Here is a 25,272-nt window from a genome sequence, read left to right as displayed (position 1 = left end):
TATATAAAATGGCAGTATTTGCACATAACTTATGTGCATCCTCCTGTATACTTCAAGTCTTTAGATTACTTATATTAATAGTATCAAATACAATGTAAATGCTATATAAATAGTTATACTGTATTTTTTGTTTGTATTGTTTTGTTGTTATATTTTTAAAATTACTGTTTTTGATCTATTGTTGGTTGAATTTGTGGAAGCAGAAACCACAGATATGGAAGTCCAACTCTATGCATATATAATGATGTACATGTCTGTAATCTGTATAGAGCATATGAATATATTTACCTAGCCATTGCATTAAAAAGGATAACCAATTAAATTGCCTAACCAAAACTTTTACCTGAATAGGTAATGGTTCTACAATTGAGGTGAGAATTTTTGTTAGAAATTGAGTCAAGACAGTGCAGTCACAATTTTGGTTCAGAAAATCTTCAGACAGAATCCTGAAATTGGATTAATACATCTGGATTGCTGGTTTTCTCAGATGCTTAGCAGAAGCAAGTGAGTTTTCTTTGGAGAATGATAAAATAATCTGGACTTAAATTATATCTAAAGTTTTACAAAATAGGGTCTGGCACATAGTCAGAAATAACAAGTATGTAGTAAGGAAAGAAGAATAAAAAGATATAAGACTTAGAAATGAAAGCAGAAATCCTAGTTATTTGGTAAAACATGATTAATTCACGTAGAGAACCCAAAATAATTTATATATAGTTTAAACTAATAAGTTTATCATGCTTGGTGGATACATGGTCAGTATATAAAACTTAATTGCATCATTTATACCAGCGAAACATATTAGGAAATAAACTTAAGAATTTACAATATTACTGGAGGTATGAAGAGCACATATAATGAAAAATGTATATTACCTCTATTCAGAGAATTCTACAAATGTTGAGAAAAATAGAAGGTGTAATATATTCAGGGAAATATCAAAGTTCATGGTTTGGAAGCCTCACTATCATAAAGATACCAGTTCTCTCTGAATAGATATTAGATTCAGAAAATACTGAACATCAATTATCAACAACAGGAAACCATTACCACCCTTAGCCAGAAGGGACAAGAATTAGTATCCTGTGACGGAAGCTGCCCAATAAGACCAATAACCTTAGACAGAGGAACACAGGCACTATCAAACTGTGGCTCAGCAGAGAGTGAGCTGGGTAAATAAATATCCAGACCTCTTTCTCCTTTACCCTGGAATCATCAGCTAGTGCCCCGAACTGATGAAATTCAGTCACAGCCAGAGAACAAGGAGCAGTATAACTAGTCTGTAGAGAGGTTGGGCTCTTAGGCTAAGCAGAGTAGAGATGATGAAGGTTGGCCCATTCTCAGTTACTACTCTTTTTCAGAACTTTTCTGGCCATTATTCCCTGTTAGTTTTTGCATATGAACTTTAGAGTAAACTTGCTTATTTTTTCTTTGGTATATTAGTAGCACATAAAATTTACAATAATCTAAGAAGAATTGACATCTTTATGATGTTCAGTCTTCTTGTCCCAGAGTGTGGTGTGTCATTCCATTTGTTTCAGTCTACCTCTGTGTCTTTCCTCAAAGAGATTTTGAACATTTCTCATCAAATTTATTCCTAGCTCTTTCATGTTTCTTGTTACTATTTTAAATGTAATTTTTCCTTCCCATATAGTTTTCAAATGATTTTTCTTTTATTGCATATAGTTTTACTGTACAGCTTTTTTGGTGGATAAAAATAAGTTGTTTTGTTTTTACTGTGAATTGTGCTATAGTTATTTTGGTATAAATGATAAACGTGAATTATATAAAAATAAATACATGCAGTACAGAAAAGTACAGAGAAGGTAAAAGAAAAAAACGTTAGGCTAAAAATGCATCCCTAGAGAATTAACAGCCATAAAATTCTGTGAGCATTGTTCTAGATTTTTCTCAGTCCCTATTTATAAATTGAAGATTGGGTAGACAGACGTTTTTAAATAAAAGGGACTATATTGCACATGTTCTTTTGGTAACTAATAATTTTAGGGTTTTTTTTTCATATAATGAAACAATAAGGCTCTCTGATGTGAAATTGAGGAGATTATTACATCTTAGATAATTATTTTTTCTCTATAAGGAACACTATCTTTCTAAAACTAAGAACAAACTGATATGAAAAACCTTGGCGATTCATGTTATTATTTTTCTTAAACTACATTTCATCTCTAGTTGATGTTGGCACTCTGCTCTGTATACTCTGGAAATGAGCACATAAATTCAACCATTTTGACTCCCCCCAATTTGTATCTTAAGAATTACAGCATTTATCTTCTCTTGTATAACCACAGTGAACACAGATGTTTAGGCATAATTCTATATAGTACTTCAGTGTTCATCACTAAACTTTTTTACTCTTGATTTGTTCATTCCATCCTGTTTGTTTTGATTCATCTCATGAGCCCATTTTTACCAGGGCCTTCCCTATTGCTACCATATGCTTTTCTGCCCCTGTTGGCATCCAATTTAGCCATGTGACTTATTTTGGCCAGTGAAATGAGAGTCTTTGCAAATGTTTTAAAGGAGCCATTGTTTGATTTGCCTTTGCTTTTCACCTTTTTCCAGGAGAACAGCCTATTTCCACTATAGACTGATGCTCCAGTTTGGTTCTTAGAATAGAGAAAAGCAAATGTAATGTGAAGAAGCCATAGATCTTTGTTTTTGGAAGGTGTCAGGTTTTTTTTTTTTTTCCTGCAGAATTATGTAGAGCAGCTGCTGGAAACCCTCTGTTAGTGTTTCCTGTCAAACCTGGTCTTTAAAGGGATAGTCCTAATTTAATCACATGGCCTACTCAACTCCTGAGATAGCATCACTGCTATGGTTTGAATATTTGTCCCATCCAAAGTTCATGTTGAAATTTAGTCCTCAGTGTGGCAGAATTGGGACATTGGGCCTTTAAGGGGCCTTTGGGTCATGAGGGCTCTGCCCTCATGAATGAATTAATCCAATTCTCATGAATGAATTAATCCACTCAGGTATTAATGGGTTATTATGGGAATGCGACTGTTTGCCTTATAAGAGGAAGAGAGACCTGAGCTAGTATGCTCAGCTTCTTCGCCATGTGATGTCTGGCACTGCCTCAGGACTCTGCATAGAGTCCCCACGAGGAAGAAGGTCCTCAGCAGATGGAACCCTTCAACCTTGGACTTCTGTAAGAATAACTGTAAGAAATAAATTCCTTTTTCTTTATAAATTACCCAGTTTTAGGGATTCTGTTATAAGTAACAAAAATGGACTAAAACAATCACTAGTAACTGAAAGATTATTAGATTTATATTTCAGCAGTGAAATATATTCTACAGAACTTAACATCCTTCATGAGGTGGGAAGAAGTATTGTTGGTTCTCAGTATCTTCTCTTTCAACTAACCTAGATTTTCCTTAATTCCCTTTGATCTGTATCTAGAGGAACTTCTCAAGTTTGAACCTAACAATTTTATGTTCCATAACTTTGATTTTGCTTATAACTACTCTCATTATGGATTTAAAGCTATGATGGCATTTTTTTTCTTTGTATCAATCCTTTTTTATTATCTTTTTCATTTCATTCATTCAACAACTGTTTTTACATAGCCTAGTAAACAGGGCCTGAGTCAGGGATTACATACTGATTACTTGGGAGAATTCACTTCCAGTACAGAGTGGGCAAAAGTACAAGAATCTGAGGCAGGGAAGGATAAAAAGTAATTCGAGGTAATGCATTGTTGTTCTGGCCATTGCTTCATGATAAATCATGAAGACATCAGGTCACTGACTTAGCCACCCAAGAACTGAGAAACTGTGCCCTGGAGCAAGCCATCAGATGGAAGAAGATAATTTATCTCTCTGGTTTCCTTTTGTGTTTTGTCTTCCAGTTTGTTGTTCATACCATCCCCTGTATAGTAGCATTGTTTATCCCAGTCTGGAAATGGTAAACGGAGAAAAAGACTCTAGGCATGCAGCTGGTTATCCTCACGTGATGGAGTCATTTGAACTGTATATATTTGGTAGGCTGATGTAGCAATTAGTAGGCTGAGGCAGAGAAATGGACTCAAAATTCTAGTAGCTAGCTGAGGTTGAATCTCAAAAGATGCATAAGATGTGTCCCATACAACAACACATATTTAATAAGAGACAGGAACTGTCCTAGGTGCTCTGTTGATAGCAGTGAACAAAAAAAAGTTCCTGCCCTCACAGAGATGTCCTTACATCTTGGCTTTCTATTGGTATTTCACAGCGGCATAATGGCTTATTTTTTTGTACTTTTTCTTCACTTTTCTTCTAAGTTCTTATGTTACTCCTACTGAGAGGTATACTCTTCCTGTAAGTATTCACAATTGCATTTCATTTTTCTTAATTTTATTACCCCCATTCCTTTTAGATGTCCGGTTATTTTATTTTATTTTTTTAAATTAATTTTGTTTCAAGTTCCAGGATACACGTGCAGGATGTGCAGGTTTGTTACATAGGTAAATATGTGCCATGGTGGTTTGCAGCACCTATCAATCTATCACCCAGGTATTAAGCCCCACATATATTAGCTGTTTATCCTGATGTTCTCCCTGCCCCCGCACACCACCCTCCCCACTGACAGGCCCCAGTGTGTATTGTTCCCCTACCTGTATCCATGTGTTCTCATTGTTCAGCTCCCAATACGTGCAGTGTTTGGTTTTGTGTTCCTGCGTTAGTTTGCTGATGATAATGGCTTCTAGCTCCATCCATGTCCCTGCAAAGGACATAATCTCGTTCCTTTTTATGGCTGCATCATATTCCATGTTGTATATGTACCACATTTTCTTTATCCAGTCTATCTTTGATGGACATTTGGGTTGATTCAATGTCTTTGCTATTGTGAATAGTGCTGCAATGAACATAACACGTGTATGTATCTTTATAATAGAATGATTCATATTATATTGGGTATATATACCCAGTAATGGGATTGCTGGGTCAAATGGTGTTTCTGGTTCTAGGTCTTTGAGGAATCGCCACACTGTCTTCCACAATGGTTGCACTAATATACATTCCCACCAACAGTGTAGAAGCGTTCCTATTTCTCCACAGCCTCGCCAGAATCTGTTGTTCCTTGACTTTTTTGTTTGTTTGTTTTGAGACCAAGTCTCACTCTGTTGCCAGGCTGGAGTGCAGTGGAGCGATCTCGGCTCATTGCAACTTATGCCTCCCCAGTTCAAGCAATTCTTCTGCCTCAGCCTCCTGAGTAGCTGGGACTACAGGTGTGTGCCACCATGCCCAGCTAGTTTTTGTATTTTTAGTAGAGATAGGGTTTCACCATGTTGGTCAGGATGGTCTCGATCTCTTGACCTTGTGATCTACCCACCTCAGCCTCCCAAAGTGCTGGGATTACAGGAGTGAGACACCGTGCCTGGCTGACTTCTTAATAATATCCATTCTGACTGGTGTGAGATGGTATCTTATTGTGGTTTTGATTTGCATTTCTCTAATGATCAGTGATGTTGAGCTTTTTTTGATATGTTTGTTGGCATCATAAATGTCTTCTTTTGAGAAGTGTCTGTTCGTGTCCTTTGCCCACTTTTTAAATGGGGCTGTTTGTTTTTTTCTTGTAAATTTAAGTTCCTTGTAGATTCTGGATATTAGGCCTTTGTCAGATGGATAGATTGCAAAAATTTTCTCCCATTCTGTAGGTTGCCTGTTCACTTGATGATAGTTTCTTTTGTTGTGCAGAAGCTCTTTAGTTTAATTAGATAGCATTTGTCCATTTTTGCTTTTGTTGCAATTGCTTTTGATGTTTTTGTCATGAAGTCTTTGCCTGGGCCTATATCCTGAATGGTTTGAGTAGATTTCCTTCTAGGATTTTTATACTTTTGGGTTTTACATTTAATGAGTCTTTAACCTATCTTGAATTAATTTTTGTATAAGGCATAAGAAAGGGGTCCAGTTTCGGTTTTCTGCTTATGGCTAGCCAGTTTTCCCAGCAGCATTTATTAAATAGAGAATCCTTTCCCCATTGCTTGTTTTTGTCAGGTTTGTCAAAGATCAGATGGTTGTAGATGTGCGGTCTTATTTCTGAGATCTCTGTTCTGTTCTATTGGTTCATGTGTCTGTTTTTGTACCAGTACCGTGTTGTTTTGGTTACTGTTGCCCTGTAGTATCGTTTGAAGTCCGGTAGTGTGATGCCACTGGCTTTGTTCTTTTTGCTTAGGATTGTCTTGGCTATACGGGCTCTTTTTTGGTTCCATATTAATTTTAACGTAGTTTTTTCTAAATCTGTGAAGAATGTTAATGGTAGTTTAATAGGAATAGCATTGAATCTATAAATTACTTTGGGCAGTGTGGCCATTTTCACGATATTGATTCTTTCTATCCATGAGCATGGAATGTTTTTTCATTTGTTTTTGCCCTCTCTTATTTCTTTGAGCAGTGGTTTGTAGTTCTCCTTGAAGAGGTCCTTCACTCTTTCACTTCTCTTGTTAGCTGTATTCCTAGGCATTTTATTCTTTTCTTAGCATTTGTGAATGGGAGTTCATTCATGATTGGGCTCTCTGCTTGTCTGTTGTTAGTGTATGGGAATGCTTGTGATTTTTGCAGTTGATTTTGTATACTGAGACTTTGCTGAAGTTGCATATCAGCTTGGAAAGCTTTTGGGCTGTGATGATGGGATTTTCTAGATATAGAACCATGTCATCTGCAAACAGAGACAGTTTGACTTCCTCTCTTCCCATTTGAATACCCTTTGTTTCTTTGTCTTGCCTGACTTCCCCTGGCCAGAACTTCCAATACTCTGTTGAATAGAAGTGGTGAGAGACAGCATCCTTGTCTTGTGCCAGTTTTCAAGGGAAATGCTTCCAGCTTTTGCCCACTCAGTATGATATTGGCTGTGGGTTTGTCATAAATGGCTCATTATTTTGAGGTATGTTCCATCAATACCTAGTTTATTGAGCATTTTTAACATGAAGGGATGTTGAATTTTATCGAAGGCCTTTTCTGTGTCTATTGAGATGATCATGTGTTTTTTGTCTTTAGTTCTGTTTATGTGATGAATTATATTTATTGATTTGTGTATGTTGAACCAGCCTTGCATCTTGGGAATGAAGCTGACTTGATTGTGGTGGATAAGCTTTTTGAATGTGCTGCTGTATTCAGTTTGCCAGTATTTTATTGAGGATTTTGTTTGTTTGTTTGTTTTTTTGAGACAGAGTTTCGCTCATGTTTCCCAGGCTGGAGTGCAATGGCGTGACCTTGGCTCACTGCAACCTCCACCTCCCAGGTTCAAGCACTTCTCCTGCCTCAGCCTCCTGAGTAGCTGGGATTACAGGCGCTTCCAGTATGCCTCGCTAATTTTTGAGGATTTTGCATCGATATTCAGGGATATTGGCCTGAAGTTTTTATTTTCTCAGGGTTTGGTATCAGGATGATACTGACCTCATAAAATGAATTAGGGAGCAGACCCTCCTTTTCAATTGTTTGGAATAGTTTCAGAAGGAATGGTACTAGCTCCTGTTTGCACCTCTGATAGAATTCAGCTGTAAATCCACTGGTCATGGGCTTTTTTTTGGCTGGTAGGGTGTTTGTTACTGCCCCTTCAGAACTTGTTATTGGTCTATTCAGGGATTCAGCTTCTCCCTGGTTCAGTTTTGGGAGGGTGTATGTGTCTAGGAATTTATCTGTTTCTTCTAGATTTTCTAGTTTATTTGCATAGAGGTATTTATAGTATTATCTGAAGGTTGTTTGTATTTCTGTGGGGTCAGTGGTGATATCCCCTTTATCTTTTTTTGTTGTATCTGTTTGATTCTTTTCTCTTTTCTTATTAGTCTAGCTTGCAGTCTATCCATTTTATTAATTTTTTCAACAAACGGCTTCTGGATTCATTGATTTTTTTGGAAGGGTTTTTCATGTCTGTATCTCCTTCAGTTCTGCTCTGATCTTGGTTATTTCTTTTCTTCTGCTAGTGTTGTGGTTTATTTGCTCTTGGTTTTCTATTTCTTTTAGTTTTGATGTTAGGGTGTCAACTTGAGATTTTTCTAGCTTTTTGATGTGGGCAGTTAGTGCTATAAATTTCCCTCTTAACACTGCTTTAGCTGGATCCCAGAGACTCTGTGTGTTGTCTCTTTGTTATCATTGGTTTCAAAGAACTTCTTGATTTTTGCCTTAATTTCATTATTTACCCAGGAGTCATTCAGGAGCAGGTTGTTCAGTTTCCATGTAGTTGTGTGGTTTGAGTGGGTTTCTTTGTCTTGAGTTATAATTTGATTGCGCTGTTTTCTGAGAGACTGTTATGATTTCAGTTCTTTTGTATTTGCTGAGGAGTGTTTTACTCCCAAGTACGTGACTGATTTTAGAGTAAGTGCTATGTGTCGCCAAGAAGAATATATATTCCATTGTTTTTGGGTGGAGAGTTCTGTAGATATTTATCAGGTCCACTTGATCCAGAGCTGAGTTCATGTCCTGAATATCCTTGTTAATTTTGTCTTGGTGATCTGTCTAATATTGACAGTGGGGTGTTAAAAGTTTCCCACTATTACTGTGTCTAAGAGTCTAAGTGTCTTTGTAGGTCTCTAAGAACTTGTTTTATGAATCTGGGTGCTCCTGTGTTAGGTGCATATATATTTAGGATCGTTAGCAGTTCTCATTGAATTGAACCCTTTACCATTATGTAATGCCCCTCTTTGTCTTTTTTGATCCCTGTTGGTTTAAAGTCTATTTTGTCAGAAACTAGGATTGCAGCCCCTGCTTTTTTCTGCTTTCCATTTGCTTGGTATATTTTCCTCCATTCCTTTATTTTGAGCCTATGTGTGTCTTTGCATGTGAGATGGGTCTCTTAAATCCAGCACGTTGATGAGTCTTGACTCTTTATCCAGCTTGCCATTCTGTGTCTTTTAATCAGGGCATTTAGCCCATTTACATTTAAGGTTAATATTGTTGTCTGTGAATTTGATCCTGTTATGATGGTAGCTGGTTATCAGACTTGGTGATGTAGTTGCTTTATAGTTTCATTGGTCTTTGTACTTCAGTGTGTTTTTGCAGTGGCTAGTGGTGGTTTTTCCTTTCTATATTTAGTGCTTCCTTCAGGAGCTCTTGCAAGGTAGGCCTGGTGGTGACTAATTACCTCAGCATTTGCTTCTCTGAAAAGGATTTTATTTTTCCTTAGCTTATGAAGCTCAGTTTGACTGGAAATGAAATTCTGGGTTGGAAATCCTTTTCTTTAAGAATATTGAATAATGGCCCCCAATCTCTTCTTGCTTGTAGGGTTTCTGCTGAGAAGTTTGCTATTAGTCTAATGGGTTTCCCTTTGTAGGTGATATCCCCTTTCTCTCTGGCTGCTGTTAACATTTTTTTCCCCTTCATTTTGACCTTGGTGAATTTGATGATTATTTGTGTTAGGGCTGATCATCTCATGGAGTATCTTATGAGGGTTCTTTGGATTTCATGAATTTGAATGTTGGCCTATCTTGTTAGGTTAGGGAAGTTTTCCTAGATGATATCCTGAAGTATGTTTTCCACCTTGGTTCTGTTCTCCCCATCTCTTTCAGGTATCCAAGTCAGTCATAGGTTTGGTCTTTTTACATAATCCCAAAGTTCATGGAGGTTTTGTTTCTTTTCATTCTTTTTTCTCTCGTCTTGTCCGCCTGTCTTACTTCAGCAAGATAGTCTTTAAGCTCTGAAATTCTTTCCTCTGCTTGGTCAGTTTGGCTGTTGATACTTATGGTTACATTGTGATGTTCTCAGGTTGTGTTTTTCAACTCCATTAGGTTATTTATGTTCCTTTCAAACTAATTATTTTGGTTAACAGCTCCTGTAATGTTTTATCATGGTTCTTAGCTTCTTTGTATTGGGTTAGAACATGTTCCTTTGGCTCAGCTAAGTTCGTTGTTACCCACCTTCTGAGGCCTACTTGTGTCAGTTCATCCATCTCCACCTCCGCCCAGTTCTGTGCTCTTCCTAGAGAGGTATTATGATCATATGGAGAAGAGGCACTTTGGCTTTTCGAGTTTTCATTGATTCTTTCTCATCTTTGTGAGTTTACCTAGCTTTGATCTTTCAGTTTGCAAGGACCTTTTTGTTGATGCTGTTATTGTTGTTACTTTCTGTTTGTTTTTCTTTTAACATTCAGGCCCCTCTTCCGTAGGGCTGCTGTGGTTTGCTGGGGGTCACTCCAGACCCTATTCACTTGGGTCCCTTCTGCACCTGCAGGTATCAACAGTGGAAGATGCAGAATAGCAAAGATGGCTGCCTGCTACTTCCTCTGGCTGGGATCTTCGTCCCAGAGGGGCACCAACCTGATGCCAACAGGAATGCTCCTGTATAAGTTATCTGGCAACCCCTGTTGGGGTCTCACCCAGTCTGGAGGCAGGGGTTCTGGGACCTGCTTAATGAAGCATTCTGGCTGCCCCTTGGCGGAGCGGGTGCGCTGTGCTGTGGGGAATCTCAATCATCTGGACTGCCTGGATTACTCAGAGGTGGCAGGGGGAAAGTCTAAGTCTGCTAATCTGTGAATACTGTGTCTGCCTCTCCCACTAGAGGCTCAGTCCCAGGGACATCAGAGTTCTGTCCCTAAACCCCTGGCTGCAGTTGCTGAAATTCCTGCAGGAAGGTCCCACCCAGTGAGGAGGGATGGGTTAGGGTTCCGCCTGAAGAGGCAGTCTGGCCATGATCTGCCATAGCCATAGCCACTGTGAGTGCTGTGGGGAATTCCGTCTGGGTCCAAACCATCTAGTCTTCCTGGCACTGGCAGGGGAAAATTGGCAGACTGGAGCTGCAGCGATGGCTGCCACCCCTTGCCCCTACTCCCTGGGAACTCAGGCATCTTAGGCAAAAGGCACGGCGGTGATGATGACCACCCCTTCCACTAGGAAGTTGGTAGTCGTAGGTAGTCACCAACCCATTGGCTGCTGAGAGGCCACCAAGAGGCTGCCGAGAATCTGGACAGCTCTGCACTTGGGACCCAAGGCCCTGGTGGCATGGGCTCATTGGGGGATCTCCTGATCTGTGGGTAGCACGGATCTGTGGAAAAAGCGTGGTTTCCCAGGCAGGGTAGTGTGTCCAGAATTGGTGCATTGTTGGTCTCACTGACTTCAAGAATGAAGCCACGGACCCTTGCGGTGAGTGTTACAGTTCTTAAAGGCGGCGTGTCCGGAGTTTGTTCCTTCTGTTGTTCAGATGTGTTCAGAGTTTCTTCCTTCTGGTAGATTCGTGGTCTTGCTGGCTTCAGGAGTGAAGCTGCAGACCTTTGAGTGTTACAGCTCATAAAGGCAGTGTGGATCCAAAGAGTGAGCAGCAGCAAGATTTATTGCAAAGAGTGAAAGAACAAAGCTTCCACAGTGTGGAAGGGGACCCAAGGGGGTTGCCACTGCTGGCTCTGGCAGGGTGCTTTTATTGTCTTTTCTGGCCCCACCCACATCCTGCTGATTGGTCCATTTTACAGAGAGCGATTGGTTTTACATGGAGCTGATTGGTCCATTTTGACAGGGTGCTGATTGGTGCGTTTACAATCCCTGAGCTAGACACAAAAGTTCTCCAAGTCCCCACTAGATTAGCTAGATACAGAGTGCTGATTGGTGCATCCACAAACCCTGAGCTAGACACATGGTGCTGATTGGTGTGTTCACAAACCTTGAGCTAGATACAGAGTGCTGATTGGTGTATTTACAATCCCTTAGCTAGACATAAAGGTTCTCCAAGTCCCCACTAGACTCAGGAGCCCAGCTGGTTTCACCCAGTGGATCCCACACAGGGGCCACATGTGGAGCTGCCTGCCAGTCCCGTGCCCTCCACCAGCACTCCTCAGCCCTTGGATGGGACTGGCTGCTGTGGAGCAGGGGGCAGCGCTTGTCGGGGAGGCTCTGGCTGTGCAGGAGCCCAGGGCGGGGGTAGTGAGGGGAGGGAGGAGGGGACAGAGTGGGGGGAGGGGGGGTGCGGGGAGGAGGGGGGAGGGCTGGGGGAGTGGGAGGAGGCGGGAGTGGGGAGTGGGTAGAAGGCGGGGGGTAGTGGGGGGAGGGCGGGGGAGGCTCAGGCATGGTGGGCTGCAGGTCCCGAGCCCTGCCCTGCGGGGAGGCAGCTAAGGCCCAGTGAGAAATCGAGAGCAGCGCTGGTGGGCCAACACTGCTGGGGGACCTGGCGCACCGTCCGAGGCTGCTGGCCTGGGTGCTAAGCCCCTCACTGCCCGGCTGGCGGGGCTGGCTGGCTGCTCTGAGTGCGGGCCGCCAAGCCCACGCCCACCCGGAACTCTAGCTGGCCCGCAAGCGCTGTACGCAGTCCCAGTTCCCGCCCACGCCTCTCCCTCCACACCTCCCGGCAAGCTGAGGGAGCCGGCTCTGGCCTTGGCCAGCCCAGAAGGGGACTCCCATGGTGCAGCGGCGGGCTGAAGGGCTGCTCAAGTGCCGCCAGAGTGGGCCCCGAGGCCGAGGAGGCGCCTAGAGCGAGCCACGGCTGCGAGGGCTGCCTGCACACTGTCACCTCTCAGTAGGTTGATCACTCACCATTTCCCCTGGCTGGTGGTAGGAGCTCACATTACTCTGTGTGGCTCCCAGGTGGGCCGTGGCTCCCAGGTGGGCCGTCCCACCACCCTGCTTTTCCTTGCTCTCTGTGGGTAGTGCCAGCTGCCTAGTCAGTCCCAATGAGAGAACTTGGATACCTCAGTTGCCGGTGCAGGATTCACTCATTGTTTTTGTTCTTCTTGGTGGGGGGCCTCTGACCACAGCTGTTTCTAGTCGGCCATCTTGGCCTGCCCTGTTTGTCTTTACTTATTTTCAAATGAGGAAAGATCTGGACAAATTCAGTGCTTTCCGCTGGTTCAGATGTGTTAGTTGTGCGAGCTTTGCTTGCTTTTTGTATTTGCAACATTGGTGTACATATCATCACTTGTACTTTTCCGAGGGTTGTGTGGGGAGATAGAAATAAACATATCTACATAGTATAAGAGTATGCTTCAATTCCACTTATTGAGAGCATGCCCAGAAAATACCATGAGGTGGTAGAGAAAAATGTGATTTTTCCCAGGTTGATTTTTAATTTGCAAAGCGTCATAATAGTATGAGCATCTCCCTACTCTTCAGTGAGAGAGAGAGAGAGAGAGAGTGTGTGTGTGTGTGTGTGTGTGTGTGTGTGTGTTTTGGATGGAGTCTGGCTCTGTCACCCAGGTTGGAGTGGGGTGGTGCGATCTCGGCTCAGGATCAAGTGATTCCTCTGCCTCAGCCTCCTGAGTAGCTGGAACTACAGGTGTATGCTACCACGCCCAGCTAATTTTTGTAATGTTAGTAGAGACGGGGTTTCACTATTGGTCAGGCTGGTCTCGAACTCCTGACCTCAGGCGATCCACCTACCTCAGGTGATCCACCTGCCTCAGCCTCCAAAGTGCTGGGATTACAGGTGTGAGCCATCGCACCCTGCCTAGTGTATTTCTTTTGACTAAAGATACATATATTTTGTTGTACGTTGTCCTTAAATACAGACCAGCTACGGATTCGGGCCTTCTCATTAAGAAATACCAAATGTCTTCTAACATGGGAATATAAATAAATTTGCTATGTTTTAACACTGTATTGAAAGATGATATGTTTTATCTTCATCATGTCTGTTTTCTAAATGTGACATTTTTTTAGGCCTCCTGGCTAACGTATCTTAACTATGATGGAATTTTCTCCTGCCCTGTTGCGTATTTCCTTTGATAATTTTTGCTAATGTTATTAGTGAAAAATGGCAGTAATCATCATGCATGATTACTGTGGGTCTTTTTTCCCCTCCTCTTGTATTACATTTCCTGAAGGCATTGTGCCATTATTGGTTCTCTTCTCTCCCCTTCCCCGTTTTTGACTGCTATTTTCTGCATGTTTCAGTTTTTTGAATTGTTACAGGAAAATGGTGTATATCCATGTATCTGTATGGATTCAGGGGTTGTAGTTGTGGTTTGAGAACATTTATGTTCTAAATCTCTAAGGAGCAGAACTCCTTGCTCCCATACTAATTTTCATCCATGTTCAACAACTGTCTCCGTATCTCTTTTATTCCTTCTTTCTTTTAAGACATTTTATGTGAATGAATGACTAGTTTAAGGTTATAGGTAAAAATAAGTTCCATTAAGAAATACAATCTTCAAAATATTATGTAAGTACAATCAGCCTTTCATATCCATGGATTCCATATCCACGGATTCAACCAATCATGAATTGAAAATATCAGGCGAAGAAAAATGAGTGGTTGCATCTGTACTGAACGTGTACAGACTTTTTTCTTGTCATTATTCCCTAAACAATACAGTATAACATTATTTGCATAGCATGTACTTTGTGTTAGGTGTTATAAGTAATCTAGAGATGACTTAAAGTATTTGGATGTGCATAGATTATATGCAAAACTACATTTTATATAAGGACTTGAGCATCTGTAAATTTTCATATTCAAAGTGGGTCTTGAAACCATTCTCCCATAGATAATAAGAGACTACTGTTTATAGTATATTTTGATGTAATAGTTCTTTAAAAATATTTCTCGGTTCAAATTAAGTATACAAAAGAATTCCCAGTTTGTATAATCTGTATCACACAGGATTCACAACCACAGCAATCTGGAAACCTCTATCTCAACGGTGTAGTTCTCCTAGACTCTTAGTGCCATCATTACCACCACCAGTTCATTTGTCCTCCTGCTTATCAGTTTCATCCTGGGTAGGTTCGAAGGACTGGATTTTTCTTGTGACTTTCTGACTCTTTTACCTCATCAGTTCCTTCAAGCTGAGTTAGAGGAGTCACAAGAATCCAAGCCCAGGACCCTGAGGTTACAAACTAGAATTGGCAGTTGTGCTTTAAGGAACTTTGGTTTGAAAACTTAAGTTTGCCCTTTGGGATTCTTTTTAATATATTTAAAGTTCTGTATTGTAATATAAAATGAAAGGTTGACGTACCCTTTGTTCAAAACTGTCTAATAACTATAGTTGATCTTACCACTTGTTAATTCTTGAAACTGAAGGGTTTACTTAACTTAAATAAAAGGTTGTACTATGTATATCCATGGTTTTTATTACTATAAAGCTACAAAAGAAAATTAATATGTATCTGGCTTTGAAAGTCATAGTCGTTGTATCAATACTTTCTGTGTGTATGTGATAAATATTAAATATGTCATTATTTCTTTTATTAATAAGTTTGCCTGCAGTACAAATAACAGATGCAAAATAGGATGCCAATCTGTAACCTTAGATGAACACAATTATTTAACTGAGATGATCTTTATCCATACTTTTCTCTATTTATTGCTTGCTTTGCACAGGAAGGAACTGCAGGAACTGCAGAATCTTTACAAACAGAACAGTACACATACAGCCCAGCAAGCAGAGCTGATCCAGCAGCTTCAGGTTCTCAATATGGACACACAAAAAGTACTGAGAAATCAGGAAGATGTTCACACAGCTGAAAGTATATCATATCAAAAAGTATGCTTTTATTCTGTAATAAATATGTAAATGTTTATGTATGAACTTATGAACATATATAGAATTCAGATTTTTTCAAATTTCAGCATTTAATTTTTACTTCCTTTTACATGTGTTTCCTCAAAATTTAGAAGTGAAGGATGGTTCAATTTGGTAACATTTAAAATTTTTTGAATTTTCTTTATGGTAATTAGAGCTGAATCACTTAAAATATAGATACAAACTTACTCTATAGGGTATTATTTTTATAAATTGGCATTCAGACAGCTTCTGTGAAACATACTAGGAGTATAGTCTCAAAACTGGAATGGAATTCCTCGGCCTGCTATTACAAGAAATTATTTTGTCAAGTATGGCAGACTTTCATTGTAAAATTTGTACATTATTTTTGGGCAAATCTTCACAAATACAAAGGGGATTGCTGAGGAGGGCTTTAGGATCAATTATTTTCCAGGATTTTTCTCTGTTTATTTTGTGTGTTTCTGTTCAGTAGTCTTTTACTTTACAGTTGTTTTAGGAGCCTTTCAAGAAGGTTTACCCAAGTATTTAGGTGTGCTAACTGACTCAGCAGCAATAATTTAATCTACTAATTAAAAAAAAATACCTTTATTGGCCGGGCATGGTGGCTCATGCCTGTAATCCCAGCACTTTGGGAGGCTGAGGCGGGCGAATCACAAGGTCAAGAGATCGAGACCATCCTGGCCAACATGATGAAACCCTGTTTCTACTAAAAATACAAAAAGTTAGCTGAGCATGGTGGTTCATGCCTGTAGTCCCAGCTACTTGGGAGGCTGAGGCAGGAGAATCACTTGAACCTGGGAGGCGGAGGTCGCAGTGAGCCAAGATCGCACCATTGCACTCCAGCCTGGCGACAGGGGGAGACAACATCTCAAAAAAAAAAAAAAAAAAAGCCTTTACTGAGTTCTTCATATGTTTTGTGTAGTGTGCTAAATTATTTTAATAAATAATGTAGTTTATATAGTGTTATTCTCATTTAATGATAGTAGTTGAGGCAAGTGAGGCTTAGAGAGGTTAAATAATACAGTTCATATTATCCCTCTAGAATTATTGGATTTTTACTTTTGATCTTACTTTTCTAAAAAATCACTGTGAAAATCCAATGTCTATAATTAACATGAAATTAATTACCTTAAAACTTAAACACATATTTTTAAATGATGCTTTGTAACAATGGTTTTCAGTGTGTGTTTTGTGTTCCCTTTGTGTTTTCCCAAGGACCTAGATGATAGCAAGCAGGAAGATACAGTCTTCCACTTCAGCTAGAGCAGTGCTGCCTTTTTGTTTTATGGGGTGGCATTGCCCACTGTGTTTTTTGTTTCTAAAGCAGGTTCCATTGCTAAAATGATTTGAAACACTGTACTTTATTAATACTTGTTAATTGTTATTAATACTAATTAATTGTTTTCTCTTTTTCCCCCATTGATGACTTTCTGTTGCTTGAAACATTTTTTTTCTGTTGCTTGAAATATTTTTTTTCCCCTCTTGGCTTCCATTGTACTGTAATTGGGTGGTTTTCTTCCTTCAGTTTTTAGCTGTCCCTTTTTAATTTCTTTCTGGTCCTACCCAGTCTCCATGTCCTGTAAAGTGTTAAAATGTTCCAGGCCTCACTCTTAGGATCTCTCCCTTTTTTTTTCTGTTTATACTCACACCCTAGGTGATTTTATCTAATCACCTTGACTTTCAAAATTATACTGCAGGTTGAATATCCCTTATCTGAAATGCTTGGAACCTGAAACCTGAAGTGTTTCACATTTTGAGCTTTTGAGATTTTGGAATATTTGCATTACATTTACTGGCTGAGCATCCCAAATCTGAAAAATTGAAATCTGAAATGCTCCAATGAGCATTTCCTTTGAGCATCATACTGGTGCTCAAAAATGTTTTGGATTTTGGAGCATTTCAGATTTTTTGATTTGGATGCTCTACCTGTGTCTATAGGCTGATGATTCCCAAATTTGTAAATTTGTTTATCTGCCTTGGATCTCTTCTGTATACTCTAGGAAAGAGTATATCTAATTGCCTACTTAGTATCTCTTCACTTGGATTCCTAATGGGCATCTTATACTGAACGTGTTCAAAACAAAGCTATTGCCTTTTATGTTTTCAGTACAGGTGCAGAATTCGACTACTTCCCACCACCCTTGCTGTCACCATTCTGTCCAGGCCACTATCACATATTACCTGGATTATTGCAGTAACTTGCCAGTTTCTTTGTTCTGATCTTAAGCCTTTTGACATAGGTGCCAGGATATTATTGCCAAAACTTTGTGAGTCAAATCAGATCACTGCTCTCTTCAAGTCCCTCCAATGGTTTCCCAGACCATTAAAAATAAAAAACCTAAGTTCTTACTACAACCTGTGGGACTCTACATGTTCCAACTCTACATTACCTCTCTGATCTCATCTTTGCCTTCTTTTCTTATTCACTCCAGCAACACAAACCATGTTTTTATTCCTTGAACATAACAGGTATTTAACCTTTCAAGGTATACTTTCTTCCAGTGCCCGAAAGCTTTCCTGCCCAGTTATCTGCATAGATACCATTTTACTTCCTTTATTCTACAACTCTTACAGTTTAAAATTAGTTGATAGCAGACATTAAATGGTAGAAGCAAGAAAAGAATGATGTATGTTGTAATAGTAGTAGAGGGAAATATGGGAGCATAACTGGGGGCCTGTTCCAAGACTAAGGATAAAGAAAGCTCTCCTTGACGGTGTCATACCAGTAATACTTTGCTGAGAAGATAAGATATCAAAGAGACAAATTAATTTCTGATAACTTTTCCAAATGGACTCTAGTTCAAACCATAAATTCCCTAGTGTATGTCTTTACTAAATTTGGAGAAGTAGAGCTTATATGCCCCTATTTGGCGAACTTGCCGTAACCTAAATTGTGATCTGGGGTACATTTTGAAACCGTAAACACTTTTCTTCTAGGATTATGTTTATCCCTTCCAAGAATCATTATAGAAAATGAGAGATGTAAATGATGGGGTTATGTTGTGTTTGTGAATGATATTGAGGCAGAATAAAAATAAAAGAGAACAAACTGAGATGTGCTAACCTAATAATTGGCTTACTTTTCCTTGTGTTTAGTCCGGTTTTTGTCATTTCTTTCTCTAGATTGAATTTCATTTTTCTTTTATTTTTGTTTCTCAGAGATTACCTTGGGGAGTGTGGGAATAGGGGGCTTCACTGATACTTAAGTTGATTCTCACTTTGAAATTGTACCTCCCACTGTAATATTTTAATTTTGAAGTTGTTTTAGATGCTTGTAGTTGTTCATACAGTTTTCATTAGTATCCTCAACTAGACTCAATTTGAAAATATTCTTATTATTTATTTATTCTTTATAAATTTTGTCTACAGTTAGTAGACATTACAATTGTTTTGGTGGCTGTATATAGTTATTTTAAAAAACAAAGTCTTTTATAATTCCATCTCCCAGAGGCAAATACCGTGAACATTTTGAATATTTCACTTTTAAAAATGCACCTTAACATATTTGTTAGCACACTAATATTTTTCACTTTAACATTATATTTTAAAAAATCACAACATATAACTATTTTAGATGGTCATATAATTTATTTTTCTACTGTTGGTTTTATATGTTATTTGTTTTACTATTGTAAATCTGCAATAAACATTTCTTTGTCAGTTCAGACTATTACTATTCATTATAGTGTACTGACTACACATATGTACACACACACACACAGACACACACACACACACACACACACACACACACACACACACTGAGCTATCCACCCAGGGAAGACTTCCTTTTATGAAGCTATAACATCATATTAACCATATGCAATTCACTTTTTTTTTTTTTTGACAGTGTCTCACTCTGTTGCCTAGGCTGGAGTGCAGTGGCACGATCTCGACTCACTGCAACCTCCGCCTCCCAGGCTTCAAGCAATTCCCCCACCTTAGCCTCCCCAGTAGCTGGGACTACAGGCGCGTGCCACCACACTCAGCTAATTTTTGTACTTTTCGATAGAGACTGAGTTTCACCATGTTGACTAGGCTGGTCTCGAACTCCTTACCTCAGGTGATCCGTCTGCTTCAGCCTCCCAAAGTGCTGGGATTATAGGTGTGAGCCACTGCGCCTGGCCCAATTCACTTTTAATTAGTTCGTACATAACATACCCTTTTAAAATTATCCCAAAATAAGAATGTGTGGGGGTCATGGATTCTAAGGGGACCTGCCTACTACATGATCAGTAAACGTTAAGTTACTGAAACTTGAGACATTGCATGCTATGATGTCCCACTTTGGATAATGCAATTTAAAAATCATAATTGTATTTTAAAACTTTATGGTGATGTTTCTATTTTAATTTAAATATTACTCTAGTCCATTTAATGTTTGACTTTGGGTGGATGAATGGTTCTGCAGTGGTGAAAAATGTGGAGAAACAAAATACAAGTGAGAAGTCCTTCCAGTTAGATCACAGTTATAAAGACAGAAAGTAAAATTGTACTATAAGCCAGGGAGAATCTGAGTTTCCATTTACACAGATTATTTTAGAAATGTATTATGTAAATCGAGATAAAAATGTAAATTGCTCCTAGTAACCATATAATAATAATAGTTAACATTTTTTAGCTTATTGTGTATCAGGCACTGGCAATAGGGCTTTTGCCTGATTGTTTAAGCCTCGCACCAACCTGATGTGGTATTGTTATTTTTATCCCTGTTTGTAGATCAGGTAACTGAAGCTTAGAGTGTTGTCTAAAGTCAAACAGCTACCTGTGTAGAATTCAGATCTAGGTAATCTTGGGTCCAGAATGCAATTCTTAAACTTTATTATAAAGCCAACAGTATAGTTCAGTTTTAAATGGAACGGTGAGGTCTTATCCCTAAAAGCCTCGGTAAACAGATTCTACAAACTTGCATTATCCATTCTCATCCAAATTTTTTCAACACTTAATAATTTCTAATGTTGGAATATTTATCCTGATATCTAAGTTAAATGTTATTCAGAAGATTTCATTGCTTTCTTTTTGGTGACCAGAGTATAGCAGTTACCCTTCTTTGTGAAAAGGGCTTCCATCATTTTTCTCTGGCCATTGTTTCTCCTGATTGTATCCATTTGGTTTCTTTTATCTTGCTATTACATCACACTTTTTAACTTTTTGAGCTTCTGAAGATTTTTTACTAACGCTTTTTTTTCTCCTCAAAAATATAGTAGTTGTGTAGTGCAGGATTTTAAAATTTGGGAATGATCACATTGCCGTATTTGTCAGGTGTGTTATTGTTCAGACTTTAGTGTTCATTTATATCAGATTATTCATTCTTATTCTAGAGCATTATATGTATTGTCTTTATTCCTTGTCTACACATATTTTTAGATTGTTTTCTAATTTGAATAATCTTGCAATAATGAGATGAAATTATTCAAAATTTCAAACATTTTCACATAGATTCATTTTAATATTTTCGAATAATAATTGGTATTTAGCTCTAAGACTCAGGTGAGTTGAATTAAAAGTATTACACTAACAATTTGTCTTCAATTCTTGTTAAACTTCTTTAAGAATCAGATCTTAGTTTACTGTTTCTAATGAAGTTTGTTTCCTCTGTTCTCTTTCTCTCAATTCTTCACCCCTTTTTCTTGCCCTTACATTACCCATTCTTTCTCTCATTTATTAAGTAGATCTGTATCATAATATCTGTTTAATTATCTGAAAAGATGAAAACAGTTGTCCCAAGTGGTAGGATGTGGGAATTGAGGAGGGGAGACAAAGGTGAAGAAAGAAAATTGAAAAAAGTTTTGAGCACAGAGGTGAGTCATATTGTCCCAGAGCTCTCCGTAACAAATCATCAGTCTCATATACAAGTCTACCAGTCATATAGTGTGGAAGGCTTTTCTAGGAGAAAAACACCTATCAAGATAAATAAAAGTAATCTAATGTGTTCTCTTCCTCTGAGCATGTAGCCGTTCATACAATTTTTAATATTTTTATATCTGCACATTTATATATGTGTATGAATTAAATATTGATAAGGAATTATATCAGCATTTATGATTTCTAGACCATCAAACATGGTTGGGGTACTAACATGTATTTTATAACTTTTTGGTCTATTTAGTGACAATATTACTCAAACTATTAACTAGGAAAATAAGGAGTTAGCATATTAAATTACATGTTAAATTAGTGTTGTCATTTTTGGCTATAAATAGTACAGTTTTCACTTGAAGAATTTATTGTTTCAGTCAGTGTTGCAAATACAGTTGGCACTCTGTATCCATAGGGCATATCCCCATTCACAGATTCAACCAACCTTGAATTGAAAATATTTGGGAAAAAAATGAAAAATAGCAATACAACAATAAAAATTAATAAGAAAAAGAGTATAACAACTATTTACATAGTGTTTACATTGTAAACACTGGGTAGATTCCATCTTATTCTTATAAGTAATCCGGAGATGGTTTAAAGTATACAGGAGGATGTACATAGGTTATAAGCAAATACTGTGCCATTTTATATAAGGGACTTGTGCATTTGCAGATTTTTTTTATTCACTTGGGTCCTGGAAACAATATTGTGGATAATGAGGGAATGCTGTAGTATATTTACTAGATTTGGATGATTTCAATTCTTAAACAAATTAGTATCAGTGGATAACAGAGCATATACATTTTCAAAATAGTTAAGATATATAAAATATCATTTAGTTCTTTAACACTAATAAAATATTCGAAAAGGCGTTCTTCAGTCTAAGCCCCTGAAAATTAAAGGAGTTGGAGGTTGAGGTCTTATTTCTAACTTGCTTTCTGTCCCCTGGATATCCTTTTAACCTTTTTCACTTAATTTCTTCAACAGAAAATACCATGAAGAATAGTAAGGATAATATATTGCTTATGAATTATAATGATTGATACTTCTAAAGCATATAATGTAATACGTGGTTACATTTTTATAGGCCAGAATCTTACAAAAAAATTCTGATCCATTCGAGCTTTTTGGATTATTAGAGGAAAGAAGTTATAGAGAAAAGAGCCTCTCTGAAAACTGTTGTAAGGAATCTTATTGCTAATAGGGAAAAAGATGACTCCATATGCCTAAAGCAATGCAGATGAATGAATTTATCATATTGCCTAATTTACTCACTTGAGCACTGTTTTTTTTTTTTTAAACTATACTCTTATTAATGGAATGAGAATAAGATGGAATCTACCCAGGGCACTGGAACATCCTAAGCTTTTGCCTTCTTGCAGGATCTCCTAGAGAATTAAACATTTTATTACCCTGAGGTCTTGTCACCAAAAAACACTTTAGAAATAAAGCTAGATTTAACCTTGTTGAAGGCTGTTTTAACCAAGTTTACTGCTGGACTGAGGCCTAGAGTTAAAAATGGCTGGAGGACTATCTTTGCTTCTTGTACTCTAAGTTCACAACTGAGTGATCTCATTACTATTAAATACATGAAATCCAGTCAGCCAACAAAGAAAACAGGCAAGTAGGAGATGTATATTTGGAGTAAGCTAAGGAATAAGATAAGAATTTGTCCCAAAACCTAGAGCAAAGCTGATCTAATTTGTTCTGGGCTTTCTCAGTTCTTTTTCACCTGCTGCTTGGAAGGATGGATATTCAGTGCAAGACATAGAGTTTTTCTCAGTGTAGTCTTACACACCTAGTCATATCACATGAAGTCAGGGCAACTTCTGAATAGGAATGCAACTGCTTAAACTGCATGTCAGAGAGAGCAAAGTAGAGAACACAAGACGAGCGCTATTAGTCGTCTATTTTTTTTTTTTTTTTGAGTTTGAGTCTTGCCCTGTTGCCCTGGCTGGAGTGCAATGGCACGATCTCAGCTCACTGCAACCTCTGCCTCCTGGGTTCAAGTGATTCTCCTGCCTCAGCCTCCCGAGTAGCTGGGATTACAGGCATGTGCCACCATGCCCAGCTAATTTTGTATTTTTAGTAGAGACAGGGTTTCTCCATGTTGGTCAGGCTGGTCTTGAACTCCCGTCGTCAGGTGATCCGTCAGCCTCGGTCTCCCAAAGTGCTGGGATTACGGATGTGAGCCAACGTGCCTGACCAGTGCTCTATTTTATGAAGCAAGGCAGAAGTTAGATGAGAGGAGATAAATTAAGATAGAGCCTTCTTCCATGAATGAATCGGCCTAAAGCCTTATATTTGTGGAAGAAGGTCCCAAGATGTGACACCCAAGAGTAGGGTATACCACATCCTTGGCACTAGTGGCCAGTAAATTGGTCCTCAATCCTGACCATACCCTAGCATCATGCCTGTACCTTGGTCATTAGGATAGAAGGTATGTAGTTTTTTTTGTCAGCACTTAACAGTGTCCATGAGATTCTCAAATATTTGAAATATGTGAATTCTTTAATAGTATGTTCTATTATTTACCTCAGAGGGATTAATTTGTACTGATTGGGTAAATATTGGTTAGTGTAAATAATGCACCCGAGATTAGAAAGTGATTAAATATTCATTGAAAAAATGACTATGTAGTGAAGAGAAGACCGTCACTCATCATAGCTTCAACTTTCCCTAGCCTGGTTAGCTCTTATGTCCAGGGTTTGCTTTTTTCTTTTCTACCCTAAACCCACTTATGAGAGCAGCAGCACAGTACAAGTAGGCACGCTGAACTCTTCGTTGTCCCTTTAAGCTGTCAGGTTCCTCCTCTTTCTTGCCTCCTAGAATATTTGATGGTATCAGCTGTGGAAATGACATTGGACATGCTCCTTGGTATAAAGGTAATGGGAAGGGAAAGTATAAATTGATGTTCTAAATTTTTTTATAAATCATATAGGCAATACTTTCTTTTAAAAAATTGCCTAGACTTTGGCAATAAAGTGAAGTGGATTGTTTTAAATATCTCCACAATAATATCGATAGATAATTTTAATTTTTTTAAGACAGTGTCTCCCCATGTCACCCAGACCGGAGTGCAGTGGCACAATCTCGGCTCACTGCAGCCTCGACCTCCTGGGCTCAAGTGTTCCTCCCACCTCACCCTTCCAAGTAGCTGGGACTACAGGTGCATGCTACCACGCCCGGGTAATTTTTTGTATTTTTGGTAGAGACGGGGATTCGTCATATTGCCCAGGCTGGTATCGAACTCCTGAGCTCAAGTGATCTGCCCATCTCGGCCTCCCAAAGTGCTGGGATTACAGGCGTGAGCCACCTTTCCAGCCAGAGATACATTTTTTTTTAAATAAAAGATAAAAGGTATATTGAGCTAATTATATGCCAGTGGAGTGGAACTTTGGAGGGTCTTATTTTTGTGACAAATTATGTTTCAGGAGATGTATTAATGAAAGGTTTTACAAGCCTTTTTAAATTTTAAATTTTAAATTTAAAAAACGGAGGTAAACATGCATACAGAAATGTACACAAATCCTAGATTTCTAGATGAACTAAAGCTTTACTATCTTTTATGTATGTAAGTTTCTTCCCATGAGGCAAGGCAAACTGATGGAAGATGTTCTGTATCTTTAAGTAAATGAGCAAACCTAAAAACTTACCGTAGCTCTATATAATTTTGAGATTTTTACATTTGAGGGTTTTGCTCTTATTGTAAGATTTTACTGTTAGCCTTTAAAACCACACACACACACACACACACACACACACACACACACACACACACATTTTTGCTCTTAGGTCACTTTTCTAGTGTCAGCCACAGATATACATACAGATTCTGTATGTAAATCAACTACCAGAGATTGGATTATATCTCATTAAATCACAATTATACATTAGGATGAAGTTCACAATTTCTGGAGGCATACCATTGTTAACCCTATATTACTGTCTGTATGATAGCACTTATATGTCACGTTATCTCATAGTTTT

General features: G+C 38.6%; 1 protein-coding gene across 11 annotated transcripts in view; it reads left to right on the top strand.

The window, feature by feature from the left end:
• Positions 1–25,272, top strand: part of CNTLN (centlein) — a 365,528-nt gene that overhangs the window by 149,709 nt on the left and 190,547 nt on the right. For 9 of the 11 annotated variants that reach the window (XM_031014894.3, XM_031014893.3, XM_063696349.1 and 6 more), the window contains one exon: positions 15,237–15,399. In XM_031014894.3, coding sequence (XP_030870754.3) covers positions 15,237–15,399 — 163 coding nt within the window. The remainder of the gene's footprint in view (positions 1–15,236; positions 15,400–25,272) is intronic. The other 2 variants (XM_055349845.2, XM_055349844.2) reach the window with 1 other exon arrangement.

The sequence above is a fragment of the Gorilla gorilla genome, chromosome 13 (assembly GCF_029281585.2).
Source record: "Gorilla gorilla gorilla isolate KB3781 chromosome 13, NHGRI_mGorGor1-v2.1_pri, whole genome shotgun sequence".
Classification (NCBI taxonomy): Eukaryota; Metazoa; Chordata; class Mammalia; order Primates; family Hominidae; genus Gorilla; species Gorilla gorilla.
This window is presented reverse-complemented; position numbering and strand designations above follow the sequence as displayed.